This window comes from Crotalus tigris, unplaced genomic scaffold (assembly GCF_016545835.1).
Source record: "Crotalus tigris isolate CLP2741 ecotype Arizona unplaced genomic scaffold, ASM1654583v1 scf7180000018030.5226217, whole genome shotgun sequence".
Taxonomy (NCBI): domain Eukaryota; kingdom Metazoa; phylum Chordata; class Lepidosauria; order Squamata; family Viperidae; genus Crotalus; species Crotalus tigris.
The window spans coordinates 4904934-4929940 of record NW_024096786.1 but is presented as its reverse complement, the minus strand read 5'-3'; the positions used below and the strand labels follow the sequence as shown (position 1 = coordinate 4929940).

The following is a 25007-nucleotide window of genomic DNA, read 5'->3' as shown; positions in this document are numbered from 1 at the left end:
GGAACTCTGGTCTGGGTTTACAGGACCCCACCAGTTAGCATGATGTGCGTTTGCCTGTACCTAATAGGCATCTAAGTCCCGGTCTGTCGAGCCTGGCAGGCGAGCTTGTAGACCAGACATTTGCAACCGCTCCAAGAAGATTGGAGCGGGCCAGAGGCCCACCAAGGTATTTACAGGACTATGTGAAATTCCTGCTAGTAGGTGGGCAGGCTTAAGTGTACTTAGAAATAAGAACACGCTCAAAAGAACTGAAAGGGTATTAGATTTATAGTAATGTAAAATAGTAAGTTCTATGTGTTTTTGAGCTAAGAGGGGAGGGGTGTTATGTCCTGGGCTGTGATTGACACAGCAGGTGCAGGAAACTGCAGAGAAACCTGGGCAGACCACGTGGCTGCCCGGCCAGACAGGCTGTCTCCAGCCTATTGCGCATGCGCAAGGCGGGAAAGATACATTGCATTGATTGGTTGATGCTGCTCCCTGTAAGGGGTTATAAAAGGGATCCGCGCCATTTTGTGTTGTTCTGTTGAAGATTAAATAAAGAAGCAACTCCTGCCTCGTCTCAATGCCTTATCAACGCACAGAACAGAACACTTTCTAAAACATAAACTACTTAAAAAACTTATCCAGTTCTTCCAACCAATTAGTAATGCGGGCATCAATAAAAAACCAAGGGGGCAAATGGCAATACATGCATTGTAATGTGGCTTCACACATTATGTGACTTACATATTTGTTTCAAACATGGAATCATTGCTGAATATGAACATTTCTGAAATTATATCACAGTATGTTATTGTCAAGTTGTCATAATCGTAGCCTATTATGAAACCAATGATTAGTATTTTCCTTTTGAAATATAAAAGATTAAAGCCGGCTTGCACAAAAGTGCCAGACTCAATTTGGCTAAGATTAGTGTACATCAGTTTAATATATAGTATAGCATAACTGACTATAAATATTCAGTTCCCCTCCTCAAATTTCTTCTGTTAAAACACAACTTACATCTTTTGTGATTTCAGTGCATTCAAAGAGATATACAAATATTCAGATTCAAGCTTAGAGTTTAATGAATGAATCTCTGAAGCAAGGTAGATTCTTTCCAAAATCATCAAACCTAAGTTTGAACTGGATTTTTTGTCTATTCCAAAAATCCAATTAATTAATTTCCAAATGAGAATTAAAATGGAACTGCATCATGTAAGACATTTTATCAATTTTGTCACACACTAAAGCAGGAGTCGACAACCTTTCTGGGGTGGTGGCCCGGTGGGAAAGGGAGGGGCAGGTGCCTTTATGCACAAATGGGGCCGTGAGCATGCACGCTCCACAAGTGGGGCTGCTAGCACTGGCGCACGACTCGGCTAGCACTGGTGAAAGGGTTGCAGTTTGGCTAATGTCAGTGAGTGGCTTACAGCTTGGCTAGCATCTGCGAGAGGCTCGCAGCTCAGCTAGCGCCGGCACAAGGGGAGCCATTCATGCAGCCTGGTGTCCAAGAGGCCACAACCCAGTACTGGGCTGCTGCCCATAGGTTGGGGACCTCTGCACTAAAATATAATCAGAATTTAATCCATCTTGGCTAAGAAGGATCTTTTATATTTAAAAAAATATATTAAAATAAAACTAATCCAGATATTTATTTTTATTAGTTAATATCAATCTAAATGCTAACAATTTGTTCATTCTTTTGTTGCATGCTGAGACACACTGAAATCATTATTTATAGTCAATGTTCCAAAATGCGGATCCATATTATTTAAAATAATTAAATTTCCCTCATACCCATGTCCATTTTTATACCTATCTAGCTATCAACCAATCAGACATGATTTTATGCTGCTTCCATCATTTATTCCCAGCAGTTTTGATGTTACGATTCTTTTTAAATATTATTTCATTAATTGTTTTAGAAAAGGGTATAAATCACAACACATGAAAGACATATAAAGAGAATTAAGAGTAGAAAGAAATAAGTAAACATATGATCTATAATGTCATGAAGGTTATAGTTTTTCAATATATCCTTAATTACTAAAAAGTAATAAAAATGAGTGCAATACAGGCATATCTCAGAGACGCTATTGGTTCAGTTCCAGACTGCCACAATAAAGCAAATATCACAGTAAAATGAGTCACACAAATGTTTTGGTTTCCCAGGGCATATAAAAGTTATGTTTACACTATACTGCAGCTTACTAAGTGTGCAATAGCAATAGCTCTAAAAAAACCCACAATGTACGTATCTTAATTAAAAAAGTATTTTATTACTTAAAACAATGCTAATCATTATCTGACCTCTGGTGAGTCATAATCTTTTTGCTGATGAAAGAAACACAATAAAGCAAAGTGCAACAAAACAAGGTACACCTGCATGTTTCCCCTTTATTTTTAAGGCAGTGTATAAATAGTCACCTATCTTCTATTTTATAAACTTATAATAGGAAATTTAAGACTGAGTTTGAATCTTTTAAAAAAATTGAAGGAAAGATAAAGCTTTAAAAAGTATTAATATGATGCAGAGAGCAAAGTGATAAAAACGAGTGCACATACTAAGAGTCTTTTGGTGAACCAAGAAGTTTGGGAGAATGAGGGGATGTATGTAGAAAGAAAAAGTTGTTTTCTTATGTGACAAAATGCTTATGGAAATTAGCAATGCTTATTTAACAGAATTAGACCTGCCTTCTCTAGGATGGCATTGTTCAGATATGTTAAACATCTGGTCCCATAATTCCTATTGTAAAGAGGAATTGTTTCTATTTTGCTGTAAAAAAACACTGAACATCACAAATTTGTACCGCAATCAGTGCATTTCTGCAGAAAGATTTCAAAACTACCCAAACAATTCATCTGGGGCATCTCTTTTATCAGCTAGAGAAAATTCAAGTTAAAAACCAAACAAAACTAAATTACATTTTCATTCACATCATTCCTACTCCATCTCTAAGAGAAAACGCTTGCCAAGATATGCTACATTTAACTGTTTAAATCTGTGGTACTTTAGCAAATGCAAAGAAATAAGTAGTTTATTTAAGGTATGTGACATTGGGGATTACATTTTTATTCCCAGGGATATACGAGCATTCAAGCAGAAGTGAGCCAAAAGCGGTAACTCCTATTGCATGACCTCCTAAAGACTCAAGCTAGAAATCCACCTCTAATTAGAAACATATTTCCCCGAACTGCAGAAACTTTGCAAAAAGTACAGCTGTATGCTGTAAGCTACATTTGTTTTGGGTAAAAGATGCAATCAGAAATATTGTTTTATTTATCTTTTAAAAGAACTGAATATTTTGTCTATCATTATTTAACAACAACAACAAAAAAACCCATGCTATGTAACAATTCTGTGAGCTCAGAAAAATCGATGTTTTCCGGTAGTCTGAATTTCAAAATAAGGCCAAGGGAACCAAGTTACAGGAGCCTCGTATCGTAGGAGATTTATTCAGTTCCTATTTCTCAGCACAACTTATCTGATGATCTCTGGAAGCTGAAAAGGGAACATTCTGTAAATGTAACATTTTATACTTGCATTCTGAACCAAAGAGGACAGTTTAAAGAGAACATAAAAGGAAAAAAGAAGTATACAGGTAGTCCTCACTTAACGACCAATCACTTAGTGACTGTTCGAAGTTATGATGGACCCCTGAAAAGGTACTTATAACCTAATATTGAAGTTCTAATAGCTGCTCCCTACAATCATGTGATTGCACTCTGGATTCTTGGCAACTGGCTCACTTTCACAGTGCGTTGCACTTTCATAGCTGTTTGCAGCGAATCACAATCACATAATTTAATTTTTTGATGTTTTTTCTGGTTTCCAGCATTTACTTACAGTTTCTGGCAAAAAAAAATGCCAATGCATAAAATGGAGCCACTTAATGACTACCGTGTTTGCTTTACGACTATTGCATTCACTGCCACAAAAAAGGTTACAAAATCAGGCACAGTCACGTGATCACCCACTTAATGGCCGCAATGACTTATGACTGTAATTCCAGGCTCAATTACGGTCATAAATCAAGGACTACCTGTAGTACTAAACTGGATTCCTGTGATGGGCAGTAAGAATAGCCTTGATGAACAGAAGGAAGAGCCACAACCGAGACAAAGGTTAGACAAAAGAAATGCTGAGTCTGAGGAAGAAATGTAATTTGAAAAATTTCTTCCTCCTTAGTTCTCTAGAAGACAACAAGTGGGTGGAAGAGAGTACATTCAGACTTGCAAGAATGACATCAGGGCTTTCCAGTTAAAGCAGACTAGGAAACTAAAGTTGTAAATGCTAATACTTTGCTACTTTTATTATAAAGTTATAGTAAATCTTGTAAATCTGAATGCACTTCCACTCCCCTTATCTTGAACAATAACTTGTTCCTCAGGGTTATTATTAACGCCCATTATAATTCCACACAAAACAGTCAAGTGATCATAGATAATTCATTCCCCTCCTCTCCCCCCTCCCCCAATGAATGTCTAGAATGGGCTGCAGATAGTTGCATGTTATACTCCACTAATTGCTGTTAAAGAACTAGATACCAATTTTGGAAGATTCTGCAATATTCTAAAATGAAAATGTTCACACATTGGTGCCATCTACTGTTTATCTGAGTTTATGCAGCCCTGGTCAGGTAGCCCATCACAAATTAAGTGTGACATGGCAAAAATTGTTAACAGCTTCCTTATTGTTGAAGCAACATTCATGCAATGTAGTACCTACTAGAAAATGAAAGTTAGAAGGTATTGAAAAATTAAGCATATTTATATATTTATTGGATTTATGTGCTACCTATCTCATCTGGAGACAGATAGACAGACAGACAGACACACACACACATATACCCACACATTTACAATAGCCCATGGCAAGATAGGCAGCAAATGAATGTAACAAACAAATAATAACAAATATAAATATAAAGCCGTGTAACAATGGGCCTTCGTAATCACAGCAGTGAGAAAGGACAGGAGGGTGTATAGTTGAAAACAAAGGAAAACAATAAAAGATGCATCTCTGGCATGGAGTCCTAATTCTCAAAGCAGAGCTATGTAGCATGTGTTGCTAATTACCTGTGTGACTGGAACCAAAGTAAGCTCTAAGTTAATAAACAATGCAAAGAACCTATAGATAACTGGGGACATTTAAAATGAACATAAATATCCACTAATGTAGGCTCTTTATTTCTTACATAATATTGTATGGCTTGATTTGTAAAAAAGACAGATTAGGTCCTCACATCATGACCCAAGCTTCTGCTTTGGCAGAGCTGATTAGAGCAATCGCAGTAATCTGTAATTACTTGTTGTCTTTGTGAGAGGTAATTTTGGCTTTCCCTTCCAGAATTGCTCCTCAGAGAACTTGCAGTTAACATATAAAGAACGGTTGCTGGAATTGGGCATGTCTAGTTTAATGAAGAGAAGGATGAGGGATGACATGATAGCAGTGTTCCAATATCTCAGGGGCTGCCATAAAGAAGAGAGAGTCAAGCTATTCTCCTGAAGGCAGGACAAAAAGCAACGGATTGAAACTAACCAAAGAGAGAAGCAACCCAGAACTAAGGAGAAATTTCCTGACAGTTAGAAGAATTACTCAATAGAACAACCTGCCTCCAGAAGCTGTGAATGCTTCAACACTGGAAGTTTTTAAGAAGAGATTGGACAACCAGTTGTCTGAAATGGTATAGGGTTTCCTGCATGAGCAAGGGGTTGGACTAGAAGGCCTCTAAGGACCTTTCCAACTTTATTATCATTGTTATTATTACTACTTGTAAGTAGCAAATTTAACATGTGCTTTGAAGACCAAGCATGGCACGGTGGTTAAAGTGGGAGACTTGGGTTCTAGCCTATCCTAAATTCAATGGATGATTTTGGACCAGTACCTCATAGGGGTATTGTTGTGAGGAAAAATGGAAAGTGGAGCTCCACAGAATTTATGCCTTCTTAAGCTGCTAAACAAAAGGCGGACACACAAATAAATAATAAATGTGAATGGTGGCAACCATTCTTCTCAGATAAATGAACGACATACAAGGCTGTTCAGGATAATTCACATACATTAATAATGCAAGAGAAAGAGGGAAGAAAAAAGTTTTAAATGTTGCAGATGGGACCAACTCCTTCAATAAATGAAAATACAAGCTGCATTTTATTATCTAAACAAGAGTAAGGGGAATACATTTATTAAACTATTTCTTACCCAGCAACCAGTACATAGTTTCCATCTGGCTGATCTTTTAACCTTTCCAGCAGAGAAAGACGTACTTTGGCTTTCGTTTGGCCATAGATTTCAATTTCTTCTGTGAGCAATCCTATCTCTTTGGCAAGAATTTGGATAGGTTTTGGAGCCTGTCCCCTGGAAATTTCAATATCACTGCAAAAGCAAACAAATTAAAAATACGTATGTATACGTGGGTGGCTATACAATTGGCCACAGAGAACTTACACTTTTAGGACACTTAAATCTTTCAAATCATCTTCTACCCTCAGTTTATCTTTGTGGAAATGATTTTGGGGGAGGTCTTTGTGCTCCAGGAATGTTGAAGAAACAATACATTGAGCTGCTAAAGAAGTCATTTCCTGTGGCTGAATTCTGAAGCTAACTACATAGGTGTGTAATTTGCCTCTTCTCCCTCAACCTATCACTGCTGGAAGATGGAAAATTTTCAGTGGACTTCCTTTACATGTAAGCTTGGTTTCTCTGAGACATTGAGAAAACATATAATGTAACCCCCTGCCTAGTGCAAGGAGCTACTACTATAGCCAGGCCAACAGAAGACCACCCAGTCACATACTAAAACCCAAGCCAAGGTGAGTCATCCACCCACCAAGGCAGTTTCTTTCATTATTGGACAGGTTTTATCATCAAGAAAATCTTCTTGATGTCTAACCAAAAAAGACTTCCCTGAAATTTAACCCAATTGTTCCTCATCTTTTGTTTCGGAATCATGATCAGATTTGTTCCATCTTTTACTGACAGCCTTTAGATATTTGAAAGAAGCTATTTTGTCTCCCTGTAATGTTCTTTTCTTCAAGTTAACACAACCAAGGATTCCAACCAGCCTTCCTAGTGCAAATATTGATTTTGGGGTTTGCAAATAAATTTTAGCAAATAAGGAGAATCAACTTTGTGCTTTGTATTTTCCATCTGGTCACCAGTGTTACGCACACACAAACACATTTCTGATTTGTGTTTCAAAATTGATATGCTTTCCATTTTTGATAATACATTTATTAAATCAGAAGCAATTTCAAGACTTCTATAATCATCTGTACATGAATGTACTTATAGGGGGCTTTTATGCTGGAGAAAATGTTTTGTTTTTTTTTAAAAAAAAAGAGAATTTAGTTATTTACAAGAGTATTAGGATTCCATATTAAGAAAACAAAACCAAGCCAACTATCTGAAGAAATTCTCAAACATCCCCATATGATATTTCCCACTAAGGAAAATTATACTAGATTCTCTCCAGCCTGGTTCGTACTCAATTCTTCTAGAGCATTGGTTCTCAACCTTTTTAATGCCGCAACCCCCCAACCGGTCGTAAGTCGAGGACTACTCAACTGGTCGTAAGTCGAGGACTACTCAACTGGTGCAGCACCGTTTGCAGAATGGGACTTTTGGCGGGCTCAGCAGGGCAGAGACAGCCTGGACAATTCCTATTGGCTTTTGAAAGCCAATAGAATTAGACTCTATTCAAGAGAGTCTATTCTATTGGCTTTCAAAAGCCAATAGAATAAAAGGGAGTAGCACAGCTAAGGAAAAGGGGGAAAAAATGGTGGACTGCGTTGTTTGGCGACCCCCGTGAAATGGTCGTTCGACCCCAAATGGGGTCCCGACCCACAGGTTGAGAACCACTGTTCTAGAGAATGATGAAGACTGTCATATCACGTGATACAATCATATGTTGATGCAATTACTTGAAGAAGTTTCCTCTGTGTTTAAGCAAATCAGGTATTGATTGTACCCTTCTGTCTTCTCTTGCTATACTTGCCAAAGCGCTGTGGGTGAAATGGGCTCCTCTATTCCTATTGCCACTGGCATTAGTCTAGCCTGAAAGGCATAGTTTTAATATGCAACTTTCTCCCTGTACTATCCTGTTCTGAGGAAGAGAATGAAGATCAATGCAAAATGAGCCCCCAGTCACATGACTATGAGAAAGTGTGCTAGATGGTTGCTATGGTTGCTAATGTTGTTATCCCTTCCTTTAGACAAAGGAAGATAGGCAGCTGCCCTTCACCTAATCAGATTACTGGTCTATGTAGCCCATGTATCAGCACTGGCCGCATGCTTCTAAGGCTTCAGGCAAGAATTCTGAAGACTGAACTTGGGAACTATTGCATGTAGACCATGTACTCTTTCCCTGAACTTCCTCCATCCAGTCATGAAGGTCCTGCACCACAGCCTGAATCTTGAGACAAGAAGAACCGAAGAGAGGCATCAGCCTGAAATCAGACTTCCCCAAATTGAGATTCACAGAGAGAGTGTATTCCACAAAATTCCATGAAGAATGATATTTCTTTTTTTATATACCAGGGAGCTGATAGGTCTGTTTATCTCTTTATCAATGCAGACTAGGGGATTATTCCTTTCAATCTGTCCAGGAATTAGGCAAACTTGGAATGTAGAAATCTAGTCAAAAGCTTCAGACATGCTCCAGACATGTTGCAGCAAATGTTTCTATTTTCAGATATCCTACACTTCAGCCCAACTCTGCTTGACTAAACCATCCTCAAGCATTTTTCACATTCCAGCCACATGGGCTCCTGTTTATGATCAAGCAAAACAGTTTGTCTGGAAATTATGACAAATATGCAGTTCTCATTCATAAGAGCAAAATCTCCCTCAAGTTGATCTTGACTCCTGGTGATTTTATGAAATGTCCATGTAGTTTTCTTTGTGACAGTATGGAAGCAATTTGGTATTGAGCTCTTCTTCTAATTTCCCAATCTAACCTGTAGTCCTGGGATTTTCTAGTGATTCCAGTTCAAATAATAACCAGCCTCAATTCTGTAAGCTTTTTAAAGAGCTTACACTCGGAGTTGGATACGTGCTGGCCAGTCCACATTCACAAAAAATACAATTTTGCTAGATTAAAAACTGAAGGCACTACTAATGACTTGACTAATGCCATCCTGTGTGCCTTAAAGTTTTGTTTCAGCAGAATAAATCTTGCAGTCCTTAGAGAAAAGGCTAAATCAAATTAGAAAAAAAATGAACAAAACAAATTATAACTCAAGTTTTAGCAAATGTTTTGCTTCAATACATAGAAACCTGCTGGAAAACAATTTGATACATGGTTCCTACCTGGGAACAGGTGAAATGGGCTGTAGATTTAAGCAACTGAGATTCCATTCCTTAGGCTGCAGGGCTGCTATCTGTAGCTCACTGAGTTTTATCAAGTTCTTTCAAGAAGAAAAGAGATAAAATTAGTTTGCTTTAGTACAGTTGCAATATATCATTTCAATCTCACTTTTTGGGATTCGTACTCCAGAGACTATTTTTTTGTTCACAGCTGGATAATATGAAAGGTATTTTATTGGGGAGGAAGCCTGAAGTAAGACGGACTCTGTTCCACTTGCCTGCTAACTTTTATAGTCACTTTGAAATTTGAGGCACTTTGGCATGTTTTCAATTTGCATATAAATTTTTGTCACCCTGTTTCATGTTATTACTATTCCTCAGTGCATAGTGTTAAGTCTCAGCACAAAAAAGGCTTCTTAATACCATTGTAAGCCTGGTAATGCGTCTGGGGGAAAAGATGCAAAAAGAATGTTGTAAAAAAAATGCATATGTGCAGAAGTTATCGCTGGCACCCAAACATGTAGAGACAAATTCAGATCATGAATATTTTATTAATATTTGTAATCCTAACCCGAGTTTGGATGTGTTCCTTTCCTTTCCTTCCATACTGGTTGAATGTATGAACTGTGAACCTGGACTACATCTGTCTTTTGTTGTGTTCCTGTTACATAAAGAGTCACCACGGGACTTACTAACCTGCATGCATATTGCCAATGCCAGATGTTCTACAGCCTCACCTAGATTGCAATCATTGCCTCTTGTTGGATGTCCACGAAAAACATTCTGTCCTGAAAATGAAAAACAATTGCACCCATGAATCCAGCAGCCTCTTCTTGTGGGAAGATCTTTGAAAAAAATGCTGCAAGAAGATAATTGACACCATTAGCTAAGTTACTGCTGAGCAAAGGTGCCTTATGTATTATAGAAAGCATAGAAACACATCAACTTGCAAATAAATAGATAATAGACAAATTAGACAAAAGTGGGGTGAAATATATATTGAATATATAATTATTGCAAAGGTAAAGGACTTTTTCAGAGTAGGAGTGCCAATTGATAGCATGTATCACAAAGCAGTGATGACTTCTCATACATAACTTGGCTGACAAGGTTTTTTTTCAGCCACCTAACAGTGACAACAAACCATTAGGTGCTGACAAACTCACATAAAGTTTTGCATGATTTAATCCTGCAGAGATGATTGGGAAAAATCAGGAGAAGCTTATGGGTTACAAGCAAATTATGCCTTTTGTTGGCACTTCAGAATCACCTCACTTAATAACTGGTTGCTTAGCAACCATTCAAAGTTATGATGGACCCAGTTCTGGAGTTCTGATAGCTGCACACATATCCCCATGGTCACATGACTGCATTCTGGGTGCTTGGCAACTGGCTGAATTTTATGGCTGCTTGGAGGGTCCTCCCCAATCATGTGACTGCAATTTATAATGTTTTTTTGCTGGTTTCCTACCTTTTCTGTCAGTTTTCAGTAATAATATCCATAGGAATACACTTGCATCAATTGACAACTGTGGCGTTTGCTTAACAACTGCCACATAAAAATCATAAAATCAGGTCCGGTCATGTGGGTGCCTCAGCTTATGGCCATCATGACTTACAACAGAAACTCCAGGCTTCGTAAGTCAAGGACTATCTGTACCTGCTTCTTCCGCTACTGAAAGCGGTAAATCAAAACAGAAATGGTGCAACTGCGGTAAACATGCTCTGGAGGACTGAACATATTGTGTGGCACACTTTTTCTGAATGCTTTGCACAGCTGCACTAAATGCCATTACTGTAATACGAGTACTTTCTGTGCTTTTACAATTTCTCCCTCCTGCCACCTTAACAGTTACAATTAAACTATAAGATTTTAGAGGACCTCTGAAGGAAAATAAATCCTCTCATCCAAGGATCCCATCCAAATTCTCATCGCCACCAGCAAGACTTTTACTCGGAAGAGTAACCCAATAATTTCTCCAGCCTTCTCCAACTCAACTGGATTAAATCTCAGTTGGATTACAACAACATGACCTCCTGTCTGCCATTAGGTTGGACTGTCCCCAGCAAGTTTCAAAAAGAAGTTATGGTGTTCCTTGGAAGCCTTCTGTTACAAAAAGGCTAAATAGTGCAACTTTCATCAGGGTGACAAATAGTTTTGGATAAAACAATTATTTCCAGTGTTGTCATAATTTAAAATGTGCCATAGTGCAGGTATATTTTCCCTTCTTTCTGCCATGTATTAATTCAGTAACTGAGCACTAGCTAGTTTATTTGCAAAATACATAGATGATACATAGAGTATCCTTATTTGCTTGCCACATATATGGAATGGTGTATCTATATCTATATTTATCTCTATCTATCTATATTTATATCTACATATCTATCTATCTATCTATCTATCTATCTATCTATCTATCGTGTGTGTGTGTGTGTGTGTGTGTGTGTTTTCTGAGGTTTTCGCGGGTGTTTGTATGTAGGTCTTTGGTTATTCGGGTTTTCTCCTGCGTAAAATTGGAAGTGTCTTGGAAGTCCAAGACACTTCCAATTTTACGCGGGAGAAAACCCGAATAACCAAAGACCTACACATATATATATATATATATATATATGTAGTTGTTAAATGAATCACTGCAGTTGTTAAGTTAGTAACCCAGTTGTTAAATGAAATTGGTTTACCCATTGACTTTGCTTGTCAAAAGGTCACAAAAAGGGATCATATGACCCTGGGACATTGCAACTGTCATATAAGTCAGTTGCCAAGCATCTGAATTTTGATCACATGATTATGAAAATGCAGCAATGGTCGTAAGTGTGGAAAAATGATAAGCTACTTTTTTCAGTGCCATTGTAACTTTGAATGGTCACTAAGTGAACTGTTGTAAGTCAATGACCGGCTGTATGTCGAATAGTGAGAGTCAGTTTTCCTGCTTTGTCCTACTGATAACTCCTTTTAATTAAGCCATAATTAAGCACAATGGGTCATATAAACTAGTATCTCCAATGAGGTGCCCAGAAGTTCTCTTTGTTCTCTCTCAGGATCTTCAAGTTGTATATACAATTACAGAAATAAAGTATCTATATGCAATATTTTTAAATGGTGGAAAGACATAAATGCAAGTATATAGTTTTTTCCTGTCTCCCTCCATGAAGCCAGAAATCTCCAAGAAGAAACATACTTATCTGCTTCACTTCACTTCTGACCACCATCCCACTGTTCCGTCTCCCAGTCTTCTTCAAGTTTGGAAATATGAAGTTGTGACTCAGTGAAATTTGTTGCCATGAAATTTAATTGAAAACTGGCAATCTTAATATTGAAAAATGACACAGCTTCATATTTAGAAGAAAGCAGGATGTAAGTACTCCAAGTGAAAAATGCATGGATAGCAAAGGATTCACTAAGGGGTAGTAATGTTGCTTAACGTAGGATTCTAGCTATAGAAGCTACTAGGACTATGCAACATTTTGGACTTTAAAATAGAAAGGAGGTTGTAGTATGCATGAACCACTTGATTGTAGCTCCTTTCACTAAATGCAACTTTCTTTATTGCTATATAGGTAGTCCTTGACTTATAACAGAGCCTGTTCATTATGCTTATAGGTCATGATGGTTATAAAGCAGATAATTATGTGACTGACCCTTTTTTACAACCTTTGTGGCAGCAGTCATTAAGCAAATCATATGGTTATTAAGTGAACCCACAGTTATTAAGTGAACACTACAGTCATTAAGTGGACCCATTGTTCACTAAGGTATGTTTTTGCCAAAAAATTAGAAGTAAATGCTGGTTTTCAACAAAAGAGCCGAGGTGGCACAGCAGTTAGAGTGCAGTACTGCAGGCCACTTTAGCTGACTGTGTTCAGCAGGTCAGCAGTTCAAATCTCACCGGCTCAAGGTTGACTCAGCCTTCCATCCTTCCGAGGTTGGTAAAATGAGGACCCAGATTGTTGGGGGCAATGTAAATATATATATACATTGCTTACTGGTGTACACCGCTTAGAGAGTGCTTGCACTTAAAGTGGTATATAAGTCTCATAAATAAATAAATAAATTGTGGTCATGTGACACTGCAAACAGCCATAATAATAATAATAATAATAATAATAATAATAATAATAATAATAATAATAATAATAATAATAAGGCACTACCTTGACGTGGTTGTGGGGCTTGTGTACTCTGAGGAAGATGAGAGCTATGCCAGAGGTTCAACCATACTGGACAGGTCTCATCAGAGGAGTCAGACAAAGAGTGTCTCTCCCATAAAAAATATGGTGAGACGTAAATTTCAGAATGCCATACCGGCTCGGATGTCGCCCGGGTTAACAAGGTCCGTGCTAGATATTGGAGTTCCTGGATATCTGGTGAAAAATGGGTTACAGGACTCAGGACTGTTGGCTGAGCAACCAGGGCCAGCAGCTGCAGAACTACTGGAAGAAAAGGTGTTTACCCGTCGCAGATACACAGTGATGGAAAACAAAGAAATAATGATCTGTTACTACAGATCAAGTCCAACAAGACGAGGATATCTAAAACGAATGCACCAGTTCTGGAAAGAACAACATCCAGAATCAGAAATAACAGAACAGAGACTAGCAGATCAACGCCGATTTATAATACGAAATAAAGTATTTACAGAAACAGAATTGGACGAACTGCAAAGGTTTACCCAGGGCAAAGAAATCAAAGCCTTACAAGAAGTAATTCAGAATGTAGAGGCAAACCAGGGGGAGTTGGCCGTGAAAGAATCCAGTAGAGATATACAACTGTTCTCATTTGGAAACCAGGCACCTCTTCCTCAGGAAGAACAAAACCCTCTAACTAAAGAAATAAAAGAATTGAAACAAAGAATAACTGAGCATCTAGAACAGCACAAAAACAACAGAATAAGGCTGCCTGCATTGAAGCTTGTTCCAAAGAAACAGCTAGCACAAGCATTAAAAGATGCAAATACTGCAATAGCAAGTATAAGCACCAATTCACTGCAAGAAACAAACCAACTAATGTACAGCACAGCTGCAGTTATAACTGAATACCTGGGATGCAAAATCAACAAAGAAGAAAAAAAACAAACAGTGCACCACAAAAATGGAAGGTTAGACTAGAAAATAAGATCAGCAAGTTAAGATCACATGCAAGCAAGCTAGAACAGATGAAAGAAAAGAAGCTGAAGAACAAGAAGACCAAAGAATACCTAATCAAGAAATACCACTTAGAAACAAGGAAGATCAAGGAAGCACTGGAAATAATAAAGCAACAAATAACAGCTATAGCCAGGAAAATCAGTAGATATGAAGCTCGAATTGCAAACTATAGGCAGAACCTCCAATTTCAATCCAATCAGAAACGTTTCTACCAATCCATCAATGGAGAAACTGCAAGGAATCAGTCAGTACCTGACAAGGAAGAAACAGTGCAGTTCTGGAAGCAGATATGGGATAACCCAAAGAAATACAACAAGGATGCGGCTTGGTTAAAAGAGGTGGATGCAAATAAAACAGAAGTTGAAATGAAAGAACTAGTAATAACAACAAAAATGGTAGAAAAAAGAGCAAAGAAAATCAAAAATTGGTCAGCACCAGGTGAAGATGAACTGCATGGGTTTTGGTTGAAACATCTAACTGTTATACACCCACTCATTGCCAAGCAGTTCAACAATATACTACAAGGAGGAGAAATTGAAAAGTGGCTAACAACTGGGAAAACCTACCTAATAATGAAAAATCCAGCAAAAGGGGCAACACCAGGTAACTACAGGCCAATTACCTGCTTACCAACAACTTTCAAATTACTAACTGGTGTGGTAGCTGATGCAGTACAACAGCATCTAGTTGAAAACAATCTCTTTCCACCTGAGCAGAAAGGAAACCGCCCCAATAGCAGAGGAACAAAAGATCAACTCCTAATAGACAAAATGATCTTGGAAAACTGCAAGAGAAGGAAGACCAACCTGAATGTGGCATGGATTGACTACAAAAAGGCATTTGACTCTCTGCCACATGATTGGATAATCAAGTGCCTAGAAATAACAGGAGTCAGTAGAAACATCAGAAAATTTGTGCAAAGATCGATGGCACAATGGAAGACACAGTTGCAGATCAATGGTGAGAAGCTGGGAGAGGTTAATATCAAGAGAGGGATATTTCAAGGAGATTCATTATCACCATTACTATTTGTTATTGCACTGTTTCCTCTGTCAACAATACTGAATAACTCAGGACATGGCTATCAAACATCAAAAACATCTGCTAGACTATCCCACCTCCTTTACATGGATGATCTGAAGCTGTATGGAAAAACATCATCTGAAATAGAATCGCTGCTCAACACTGTCCGTATATATAGCCAAGATATTGTAATGGAGTTTGGCTTGGACAAATGTGCCACACTTACTATCAAACAAGGAAAAATAGTGAAAACTGAAGGAATCAAGATGCCCCACGAAAATAACATTAAGAGTCTGGATGAGGAAGAGTACTACAAATACTTGGGTATCCTTCAAGCTGACAACATCAAGCACACTGAAGTCAAGAAAAAGATTAGAGGTGAATACATCAAGAGAGTGAAGAAGATCTTAAAGTCCAAACTCAATGGAGGAAATACCATAAAGGCAATCAACACCTGGGCAATCCCAGTCATTAGGTACACAGCTGGAATAGTGGACTGGACTCAAGCAGAACTAAAAGCAATGGATAGGCAGACCAGAAAAATAATGACAATGAATCATGCCCTTCATCCACGCAGTGACATTGATAGACTTTATCTACCAAGGCAAATAGGTGGGCGTGGAATGCTACAAGTACATCAGATGGTTGAAGAAGAAAAAATGGCTTTGGAAGAATATCTGAAGAACAATGATGAAGATGCACTGAAATTAGTATATCAGGAAGGCTTACTAACTACTGGAGAGACCAAACTGGCCTACAAGAAAGACCAAATGAAGAACAGAATAGAGGCATGGGAAGACAAAGCACTACATGGCCAATACATGAAAAAAATAGCTGGGAAAGCAGATAATAATAAAACCTGGCAATGGCTAAGAGCAGGAAAATTGAAGAAAGAGACCGAGGGACTAATTCTGGCTGCACAAGACCAAGCCTTAAGGACAAATGCATACAAAGTCAAAATTGAGAAGACAGCAACAGACAGTAAGTGCCGCCTATGCAAAGAAGCTGAAGAAACAGTGGACCACTTGGTAAGCTGTTGCAAGAAGATTGCACAGACTGATTACAAGCAGCGGCATGACAAAGTAGCAACAATGGTGCATTGGAAGATCTGCAAAAAATATCATTTGCCTGTAAGCAAAAACTGGTGGGATCATAAAATAGAGAAAGTCATAGAAAATGATAAAATTAAACTGCTCTGGGACTTCAGAATTCAAACAGACAAGCACCTGCAACATAACACCCCAGACTTAACAATTGTCGATAAGAAAGACAAAAAAGTCTGGATAGTGGACGTGGCAGTGCCTGGAGACAGCAGAATAGAAGAGAAAGAACTGGAGAAGATAACAAAATACAAAGACCTACAAATAGAAATAGAAAGACTGTGGCAAAAGCAAGCAAGGGTAGTACCAATAGTCATAGGCTCCTTGGGTGCAATCCCAAAACAACTGGAGCACCACTTGAACACCATTGGCATTGACAAATTCGCTATTAGTCAATTGCAAAAGGCGGCCTTATTAGGAACTGCTTCCATCCTGCGACGATACCTGTAATACCATCAAACATCCACATCTGCCTATCCCAGGTCCTGGGTAAGGACTCGATAGGTAGACAAAATGCCAAATCCAGTCTGAACATCTGGCTGACTGTGCGATGATCGATAATAATAATAGTAAGTTGGAAGGGACCTTGGAGGTCATCTAGTCCAACCCCCTGCTCAGGCAGGAAACCCTACACCATTTCGGACAAATGGCTGTCCAGTCTCTTCTTAAAAACTTCCAGTGTTGGAGCATTTACTGCTTCTGGAGGCAGGTTGTTCCACTGATTAATTGTTCTCACTGTCAGGAAGTTTCTCCTTAGTTCTAGGTTGCTTCTCTCCTTGATTAGTTTCCACCCATTGCTTCTTGTCCTGCCTTCAGGTGCTTTGTAAAATAGCTTGATTCCCTCTTCTTTATGGCAGCCCCTGAGATATTGGAATACTGCTATCATGTCCCCCCTTGTCCTTCTCTTCGTTAAACTAGACATACCCAATTCTAGCAACCGTTCCTTATATGTTTTAGCCTCCAGTCCCCTAATCATCTTTGTTGCTCTTCTCTGTACTCTTTCTAGAGTCTCAACATCTTTTTTACATCTTGGTGACCAAAACTGGATGCAGTATTTCAAGTGTGGCCTTACCAAGGCATTGCAGAGTGGCATTAATACTTCACGTGATCTTGATTCTATCCCTCTGTTAATGCAGCCTAGCACTGTGTTGGCCTTTTTGGCAACTGCAGCACACTGCTGGCTCATATTTAAGTGATTGTCTACTAGGACTCCGAGGTCCCTCTCACAGTTACTACTATTGAGCATGGTGCCACCTATGCTGTACTTGTGCATTTGGTTTTTCTTGCCTAAATGTAGAACCTTGCTTTTTTCACCATTGAATTTCATTTTGTTAGTTAATGCCCAGTGTTCAAGTCTGTCCAGATCCTTCTGTATCTTAAGCCTGTCTTCTGGAGTGTTGGCTATTCCTGCCAGCTTGGTGTCGTCTGGAAATCTGATGAGTTCCCCATCTATCCCTTCGTCCAAATCGTTGATGAAGATGTTGAAGAGCACTGGGCCCAGAACAGAGTCCTGGGGCACCCCACTACACACTTCCCTCCATATAGATGCAGTTCCATTGAGAATCACACGCTGAGTACGTCCGGTCAGCCAGCTACGGATCCATCTGGTGGTGATTCGGTCTACCCCACATTTTTCTATCTTATCAAGTAGTAGGTTGTGATCTACTTTATCGAATGCCTTACTGAAGTCCAAGTAAATTATGTCTACAGCATTCCTCTGATCCACTAATTTTGTCACTTGGTCAAAGAATGCAATAAGATTTGTCTGACATGATCTATTTTTGACAAACCCATGTTGGCTTTTAGTAATGACTTTGTTTGCCTCTAGGTGTTCATAAATGCAGGCCAGTGCCAAAATGCTTGGAGGGAAAGCTGTTGGAACTTCAGAATGGGTCATAAGTAATTCTTGGGGGGGGGGGGTTGTCATAACTTCTAAGTAATCGGTCATAAGTCAAGGACTACTTGTAGTTGCAGTCATCAGTTCCAACCACCCAACTGAGAAAAAAAGAATCTGCTTACTTAACAGATGCTTACTTGAGTACCTGCATGCTCCAAGCATCTCTTTTAAACCTTTGAACTCAAAACTCTGCACAACCACAGAAACTCCTAGCTTCATCTGCTTTTTTTAGTCCCCTATGACTTAAATATCACTAGATCATAGTTTGTTTAAGTTTTGATAACGAAGCCATAAAGGAGCCATGAAGAAGATTATAGCCTGAACACTAAACACTCAAGAAAGGGGGGAACCTATCAAAAGGCTTTCATTGTGTTCACACTTCGTTCTTCAAGATCGGTCTTCTGGAAAATGTCAGTTTAGATTAGAAGTGGAGAATGGTTTGCTGGAAGTTAAAACTCTGCCTGCCTTAGCCATAAATTGATGACTGTCACAATGAAACCATGCTAGGGTATCAGCCAGAACAATAAGAAACAAGAGAGGTCAAATTTGATTCTTTTCTCCCCCTTGCTTGAATGTCTGTGCTTCTTCAGATTATTTGACTTGGCTTCATATAACTGTTTTTATCAGTGTAGAGATAACATGTAATTGAGTTTCAGAATTCGCCCTGATTGGAAACTGGAGCAGCTGATCTGATGCCAGAAGGAACAGAGTGGAGCATTCTTGTAGCTGACTGTATGAATGGAGTCCACTGAAAAATGTGTCTGAAGGCATGAGGAGAATTTATCTATAGCATCTCATTCATTTACATTTACAAACTATGCTGTTCTAGAGAAAGGTACTCTATGCTCTGAATTAAGTTTCTCCATCATGCAGTTGCTCAACAATGTGTTACAGTGCATGCCATTATTGTTATTACTATTCTAATTTTATCCTGCCTTTTTTATCTATATAAGGTGGCAAACGTATCTAACACTCCTCCTTCCTCCTATTTTCCACACAACAACAACTCTGTGGGGTGGATTGGGCTGAGAGAGAGTGACTGGTCCAAAGCCAGCCTGTTGGCTTTCATGTCTTAAGCAGGCCTAGAACTCATAATCCCCTGGTTTCTAGGTCAGCACCTTAGCTGCTATACCAAGCTGGCTCTATATTATGACACTGAAAATAATTAGTCAGGGATGCCAGTAACAAAATAAAGGCAAGAACCATTTTGCTGAAGTAATGCTAAGTTAGGACTGTCCATAGGATTTTTCTGTATCAGTCAAAGGAAGATTAATTTTTCTGTCCTTTATCTTAAATTTCAAGATATAAGAGCACTTTTGGTCATTAAAAAAATTAATTCCTGCAGGTGTTAAGCTTTAGCACTCATTTACTGTACATCTCCAAAGAAACTCACCCCATAAAGTGTCTTGTGAACAATCCACAGTAATGATTTCAGGATTTTTCCAAGCCTCTGAGATCTCTTTAGGTTTGGTACTGCCCACGACCATCATATCAGCATCAGGAAGCTAAGATGGATAAAAGAACGTCCACTTGATTATGGGATATATCTGGAAAGATGAAGTGCTGATGCTATATTTAATCTGCTATAATCAGAAAATACATAATTGAGAAATGAATATGCAGATATGGGCTGTATATGTATAAACTAAGCAACCATAATTGAAAATTGGTTTGTTTTAATGAATCCTAGCAGCAACACTTTACTTAATTATCCTATCTCTTTCCTGAAACTATGTAAAACAGTCTTGGGGGGAAAGGAGAAATAAGAGCAAACAGCTATGTCAGCTGTCTTTCCAAATCTGAGCCTTGCTGAATGTTGGTTTTCTTTTATAAATGAATTAAAATTCTATTAAACACAATGGACAAATCTGGGTGCCTTGCTAAATTATATTTTAGTGTTATATGAGCTTAGATGTAATACAAACTTAGATCTCAACCATGGTTTTGCTTATTTATATGTGTTTATTAACAATAGCGAGATAACCTGCCCCAGTCTTAATGGATTTTGGGCTGAATACAATGGCAAGAAAGAAAAGCAGCAGCCTAACAGTACAATCTCAATCAAAAAAACAAAAAGAGATGCATTCAGTCTTTTAACTGGGGACAAGTTGTTGCTGAAATAAACTTGCTTTTGAAATATCAGCCTCACAAGGTAGACCAGACTAAAACATCGAGGCCTTGTAGGTCAGGCATTACTTTTAGTGTGACCCTTATAGTAACAGAATCATGCAAGTCTAAATGTGCTTTCTCCTTCCTTTCCTTTATCTTTATATGAGCTAGGGAAGGGCTTATCTCATAAGTTTTCTCAATTTATTTTCTTGGCCCTGGCTCAAGCCCCACTTATCTGACTGTCCCTTGGTAGCAGTTTTTCCTCCTGTCCTTCAAGGCCACTCCCTCCACATACTGTCAAAAAAGTGGAGGTTGCACCATTTTCTGATGAGAGTGAGTTCCCCAAGGTGGAGGTTATCATAGGCAAGTGTCACCCTTGCGAGGCACACTAGACAAGACCCACATTAGCCCTATTTTTAATTGTAGGCTTATATTAACAGAATCCTTCAAGTCTGAAAGCACATCTCTCTCCCCCCTGATCTTTACAGTTCAACAGCCTAGCAAGCGTTCCTTCTGAGATGTTTGCTATGTCTCCATTCCTTTTGTGACCTCAGCTGCTTCTTATCTGAGCATGGTCTAGACTGTGGCTCTTCCTCCTGTCTTCCAAGGTCATTCCCACACACCATTACAATGGATCTGTACCCAATGTAACCTCAGGAGGAGCAGAGGTGGCCAATATGATTTTTGTGGATGACTAGAGGAGCAGACTATATGAGGCATTGCCTCATATATTCTAGGGCTATACCAGGTAGGACTTTAAATGATCAGTATTTGGATTAGGCTTGGAAACTTCCTTGCAACCCATATTCCAAATTTAATTTGTGCTATTTTTACAGTGATATATATGTCCCACCTAAAACATAGCTGCTGCTTTTTTAAAACAGCTGCAACTTACAGAAAAGTCTCCAAAGGCAGACCTGGATAGTGATAAGGACATGAGTTATTGACATCAGGACAGTTTATGGGGTTATCTTGTATCTGAAAGTTTAAGAGCTATAATATAAATAACGTCAATCACATTTTAGGACCTGCTTTCCTATGATACCTATTAGGATCTTTCTGAATTTTACTATTGTACTTTATTATGTTATTCCAATACACTTTTGGTTATTTGAAATTTAATCCTCTTTTTCATTAATGAAATGTGAGGAGTGCCCAGGCTTTATTAATTGGCTTGCTTTGTCCAAGATGCATTAGTATTCCCACAAACTACTAAGAAATTCAAACAAAAATAATTAAAATTAGTTTGGCAGGACTTGCTCTTTATAAGTTAATACTGATCTCTAATCCGTACTAACATGGTGCTATTGAGACAGTACATCACAGCATCCTGACATAGAAGAGAATATATGTAACTCCGGGTTGAACTGTGGTGCTCTGCGCTTGGTTGTTTGCTTGCAGGCATTTCATTACTCAACTAGGTAACATCTTCAATGGATAATGAAACATTTGCAAACAAAGATGTTGGGAAAACATGTAAATTTTAAACTTGAACTTTTTTTATTAGGTATAATGCCAGAAAAGACTGATAAACAAAGCATATATTTGATTTTACATGTAATAACAGCAGCAAGAATTATATTTGCACAATATTGGAAATATGAAGAAATACCATCAGATGAAGCAATAATTAAAAAAATATTAGAATGTGCAGAGATGGACAGACTGACTTTGAGGCTGAAAGAAAAAGAAGAAACAGAATATTATCAAACTTGGGACTTATTTTATCAATGGCTAGAGAAAAGAAAAAAGGATTAGGAATTAAATCGATTAGTGAATGTAAAATTCAGACAACACGTTTGTTGAACAAGCACTATTGAATGTATGAAAAAATCAATAAAAATCTTATATAAAAAAGAAACACTTGCAAACAAACAACAGAGCTCAGAGAGCGCCGAGAATGCCACAATACACTATCCCAACTGCACAAAGAGGTGGAGTAGAACAACCTGTCTTAATGGTCTGATCCACCTTGTAAACAATGTACATTTCATATTACAAAGGATCTCCCATAGACTAAGCAAGGGTGAAAAATAATAATAATAATAATCAAACCCATTTCCTTGCCAATGCACCATATGGTTCCCAATTAGCCCGTAAAGCCAACACAAAACACATGCTATTTGTAATTGAAACCAAATGTGATAAAAGACTGACAGAAGTGTGAACACTTATCCAAAGGACAACTAGTTACACATTGTAAAATGTTTTAAAACCCATTAATGAGATCATGCTGCAAAGAGTGAATAAAAAAAAATCGTGTGAAATCAATTCTTATGAGTGGGGAAATATTTCCTATGCTCATTCTCATGGGACTTAATAGCATTTTCTTCCAGAAAACTGCACAAGATTAAATCCAATAAATACTTTGAATCTTTAGTTCATAGCATTACACAATTTCAGTGAGAATTATGCTAGAGGATTATATTATCTCCCATTCCCAGAAAGAGCATAAAATGTTAAATCAACACAAATTCATGTGCTAAACCAGTAGGTCCTAATCAAGATGCTGTGTTACTGAGAACTGCATAAAGATTGCATTTCTCTACAGTTGACATCAATTTCTTAAAGCGACATCACAAACTTCAGGATCAAATAATCACAATTTTTAAAAAGAGGATGTTTTTCACTAAGACAAATGGTAGGTTTCTATTAACGAAATAAAGAAATCAGGTACTGAAAACAATAGGAATTAATGAGAACTTTTTAAATGCAATTTCAGCTGCTAGTTATTGAAGTAAAGGCTATGGCCAGGACTGTTTTTGAAACTATGCGGAAATGGCAATTTGTCCAAATGCCACAGTTCATAAATTAGCAAATCAGGATCAACACAGTTGCATAACATGGTTACTACCCTGATAACAAATAGGTTCCTCATACAGTTCAATATTGAAGTTTAAACCTGTAAGACCCTGTAAAGCTGGACTCTTAGGCTTTTAACATTTCAGTGCAGATATCTGTCAATGTCTTTTGATATAGATAGTTTTTGAATGACAAAAAGGGAAAGAGATCCCAATAAGTGTTTCTGAGCTATGGTCCCTTATTATGAACTCTTGAAGTTAGGCCAGAACCTCATTGTGGCCTCCTAGAAGCTACAGAAGGCCAAACATTTCCAGGTATTTGGGGAGTGAGCTGACCGCACTGCACCTATTTGTATTACATCAACACTTGATTAATTTATTGTGACTTTATGTTTTGCTGTTTTTATGTTTTAGGAAGTAATCTATTGGGAATCTTTATGGAGTCTGGAGACATAACAGTACAATCAATCAATATATCTACATTTTTCATCTCAAGGACTAATAACTTTTCTCCCCATGTTTGCAGATCATACACAGGTGTTTCCTCTGTTCGTAACAGGACAAGAATGCTTGTTTCAAAACTGGGAACATTATTATAGTAGGCTATCCAACAATGGCTTTGTGCTAATGAGAATCACGTCCATTCAAGCAAAGCAGGACACCCAATTACTGCTGCAATGCCCTGCTAATTCCACAAGTCATCAAGAAATGCTTAGTCTTGTTCTTATCACATTGACAGGTACAATGTGTCTGTCCCTGATGTCCAAGTCCTCATTCAGTTCCACATAATTGGCTGACATAGGATGACATGAAGCTGATCCCTGGGCCTCTCCCACCAGATATCCTCCAGATGTGGAGGCACTGTTGACTGGGGATTCTGAATCTTGCAGTCCCCATATATCCGAGGATTACTAGATTGGAAGGATTAACTATATTTGAAGACAAGCTAAAGAGATATGTACACAAAAACTAAAAGAAACGTAAGTTTAAAGTATGAATCTCAAAACCAAAATTCACACTACACAGAGATTTGCAGTAGTATTTCACAACAGTTTTATTTTTCCCTTAATGGGGCCAAAGGGAAGGTAAAGGAGTCCCTGCGATTGTACTCCACTAGTCGTTGCTAGGGGGCAGTGTCCATCCCCGTTTCAAGGCCATTGAGCCAGCACTGTCTGAAGACCTTTCTGCAGTCATGTGGCCAGCATGACATCGTGGAGCACTGAAGGGGTACCTGTTTATCTACTCACATTTCCATGCTTTTAAACTGCTAGGTGGGCAGGAACTAGGGAAAGAATGGGAACTCACCCTGTCGCGTGCACTCGGGTTTTGAACCTGGGCTGCCAGCTTTCCAGCCAACAAGCCCGGTGTCTTAACCACTGAGCCGCTTTACCACCTTTAATGTAGCCAAAGGCATCTCCAAATTTCCCCATAACAATGGAATACAGAAAGAAGAGGGGAATAATTTTTTTCCCTACGCTATTTTTCATATTAGTAAATCCCATTCCTGAAAAGTGAGTTTCCAGCAGAAAAGTACCGTCATAAACAAATAAATTCCAAGATGGATACTCACTAAACAACCTTATTTAAAACTATGTTTTTTTCCTCTTTTTTAAAAATCATTTTTTTTTATTATGGAA

At 38.3% G+C, this 25007-nt stretch overlaps 1 protein-coding gene across 2 annotated transcripts in view; it reads right to left on the bottom strand.

Annotated features, from left to right (window-relative positions):
* Nucleotides 1-25007, bottom strand: part of MTHFD1L (methylenetetrahydrofolate dehydrogenase (NADP+ dependent) 1 like) — a 142794-nt gene that overhangs the window by 92468 nt on the left and 25319 nt on the right. Inside the window, exons 8-11 of one of the 2 annotated variants that reach the window (XM_039346910.1) lie at nucleotides 19854-19965; nucleotides 9989-10080; nucleotides 9296-9393; nucleotides 6188-6361 (exon numbers count right to left, since the gene is read on the bottom strand). In XM_039346910.1, the coding sequence (XP_039202844.1) occupies nucleotides 6188-6361; nucleotides 9296-9393; nucleotides 9989-10080; nucleotides 19854-19965 (476 nt within the window). Of the gene's footprint in view, nucleotides 1-6187; nucleotides 6362-9295; nucleotides 9394-9988; nucleotides 10081-13447; nucleotides 13500-19853; nucleotides 19966-25007 lie in introns of those variants that run through there. The other variant, XM_039346911.1, reaches the window with a different exon arrangement.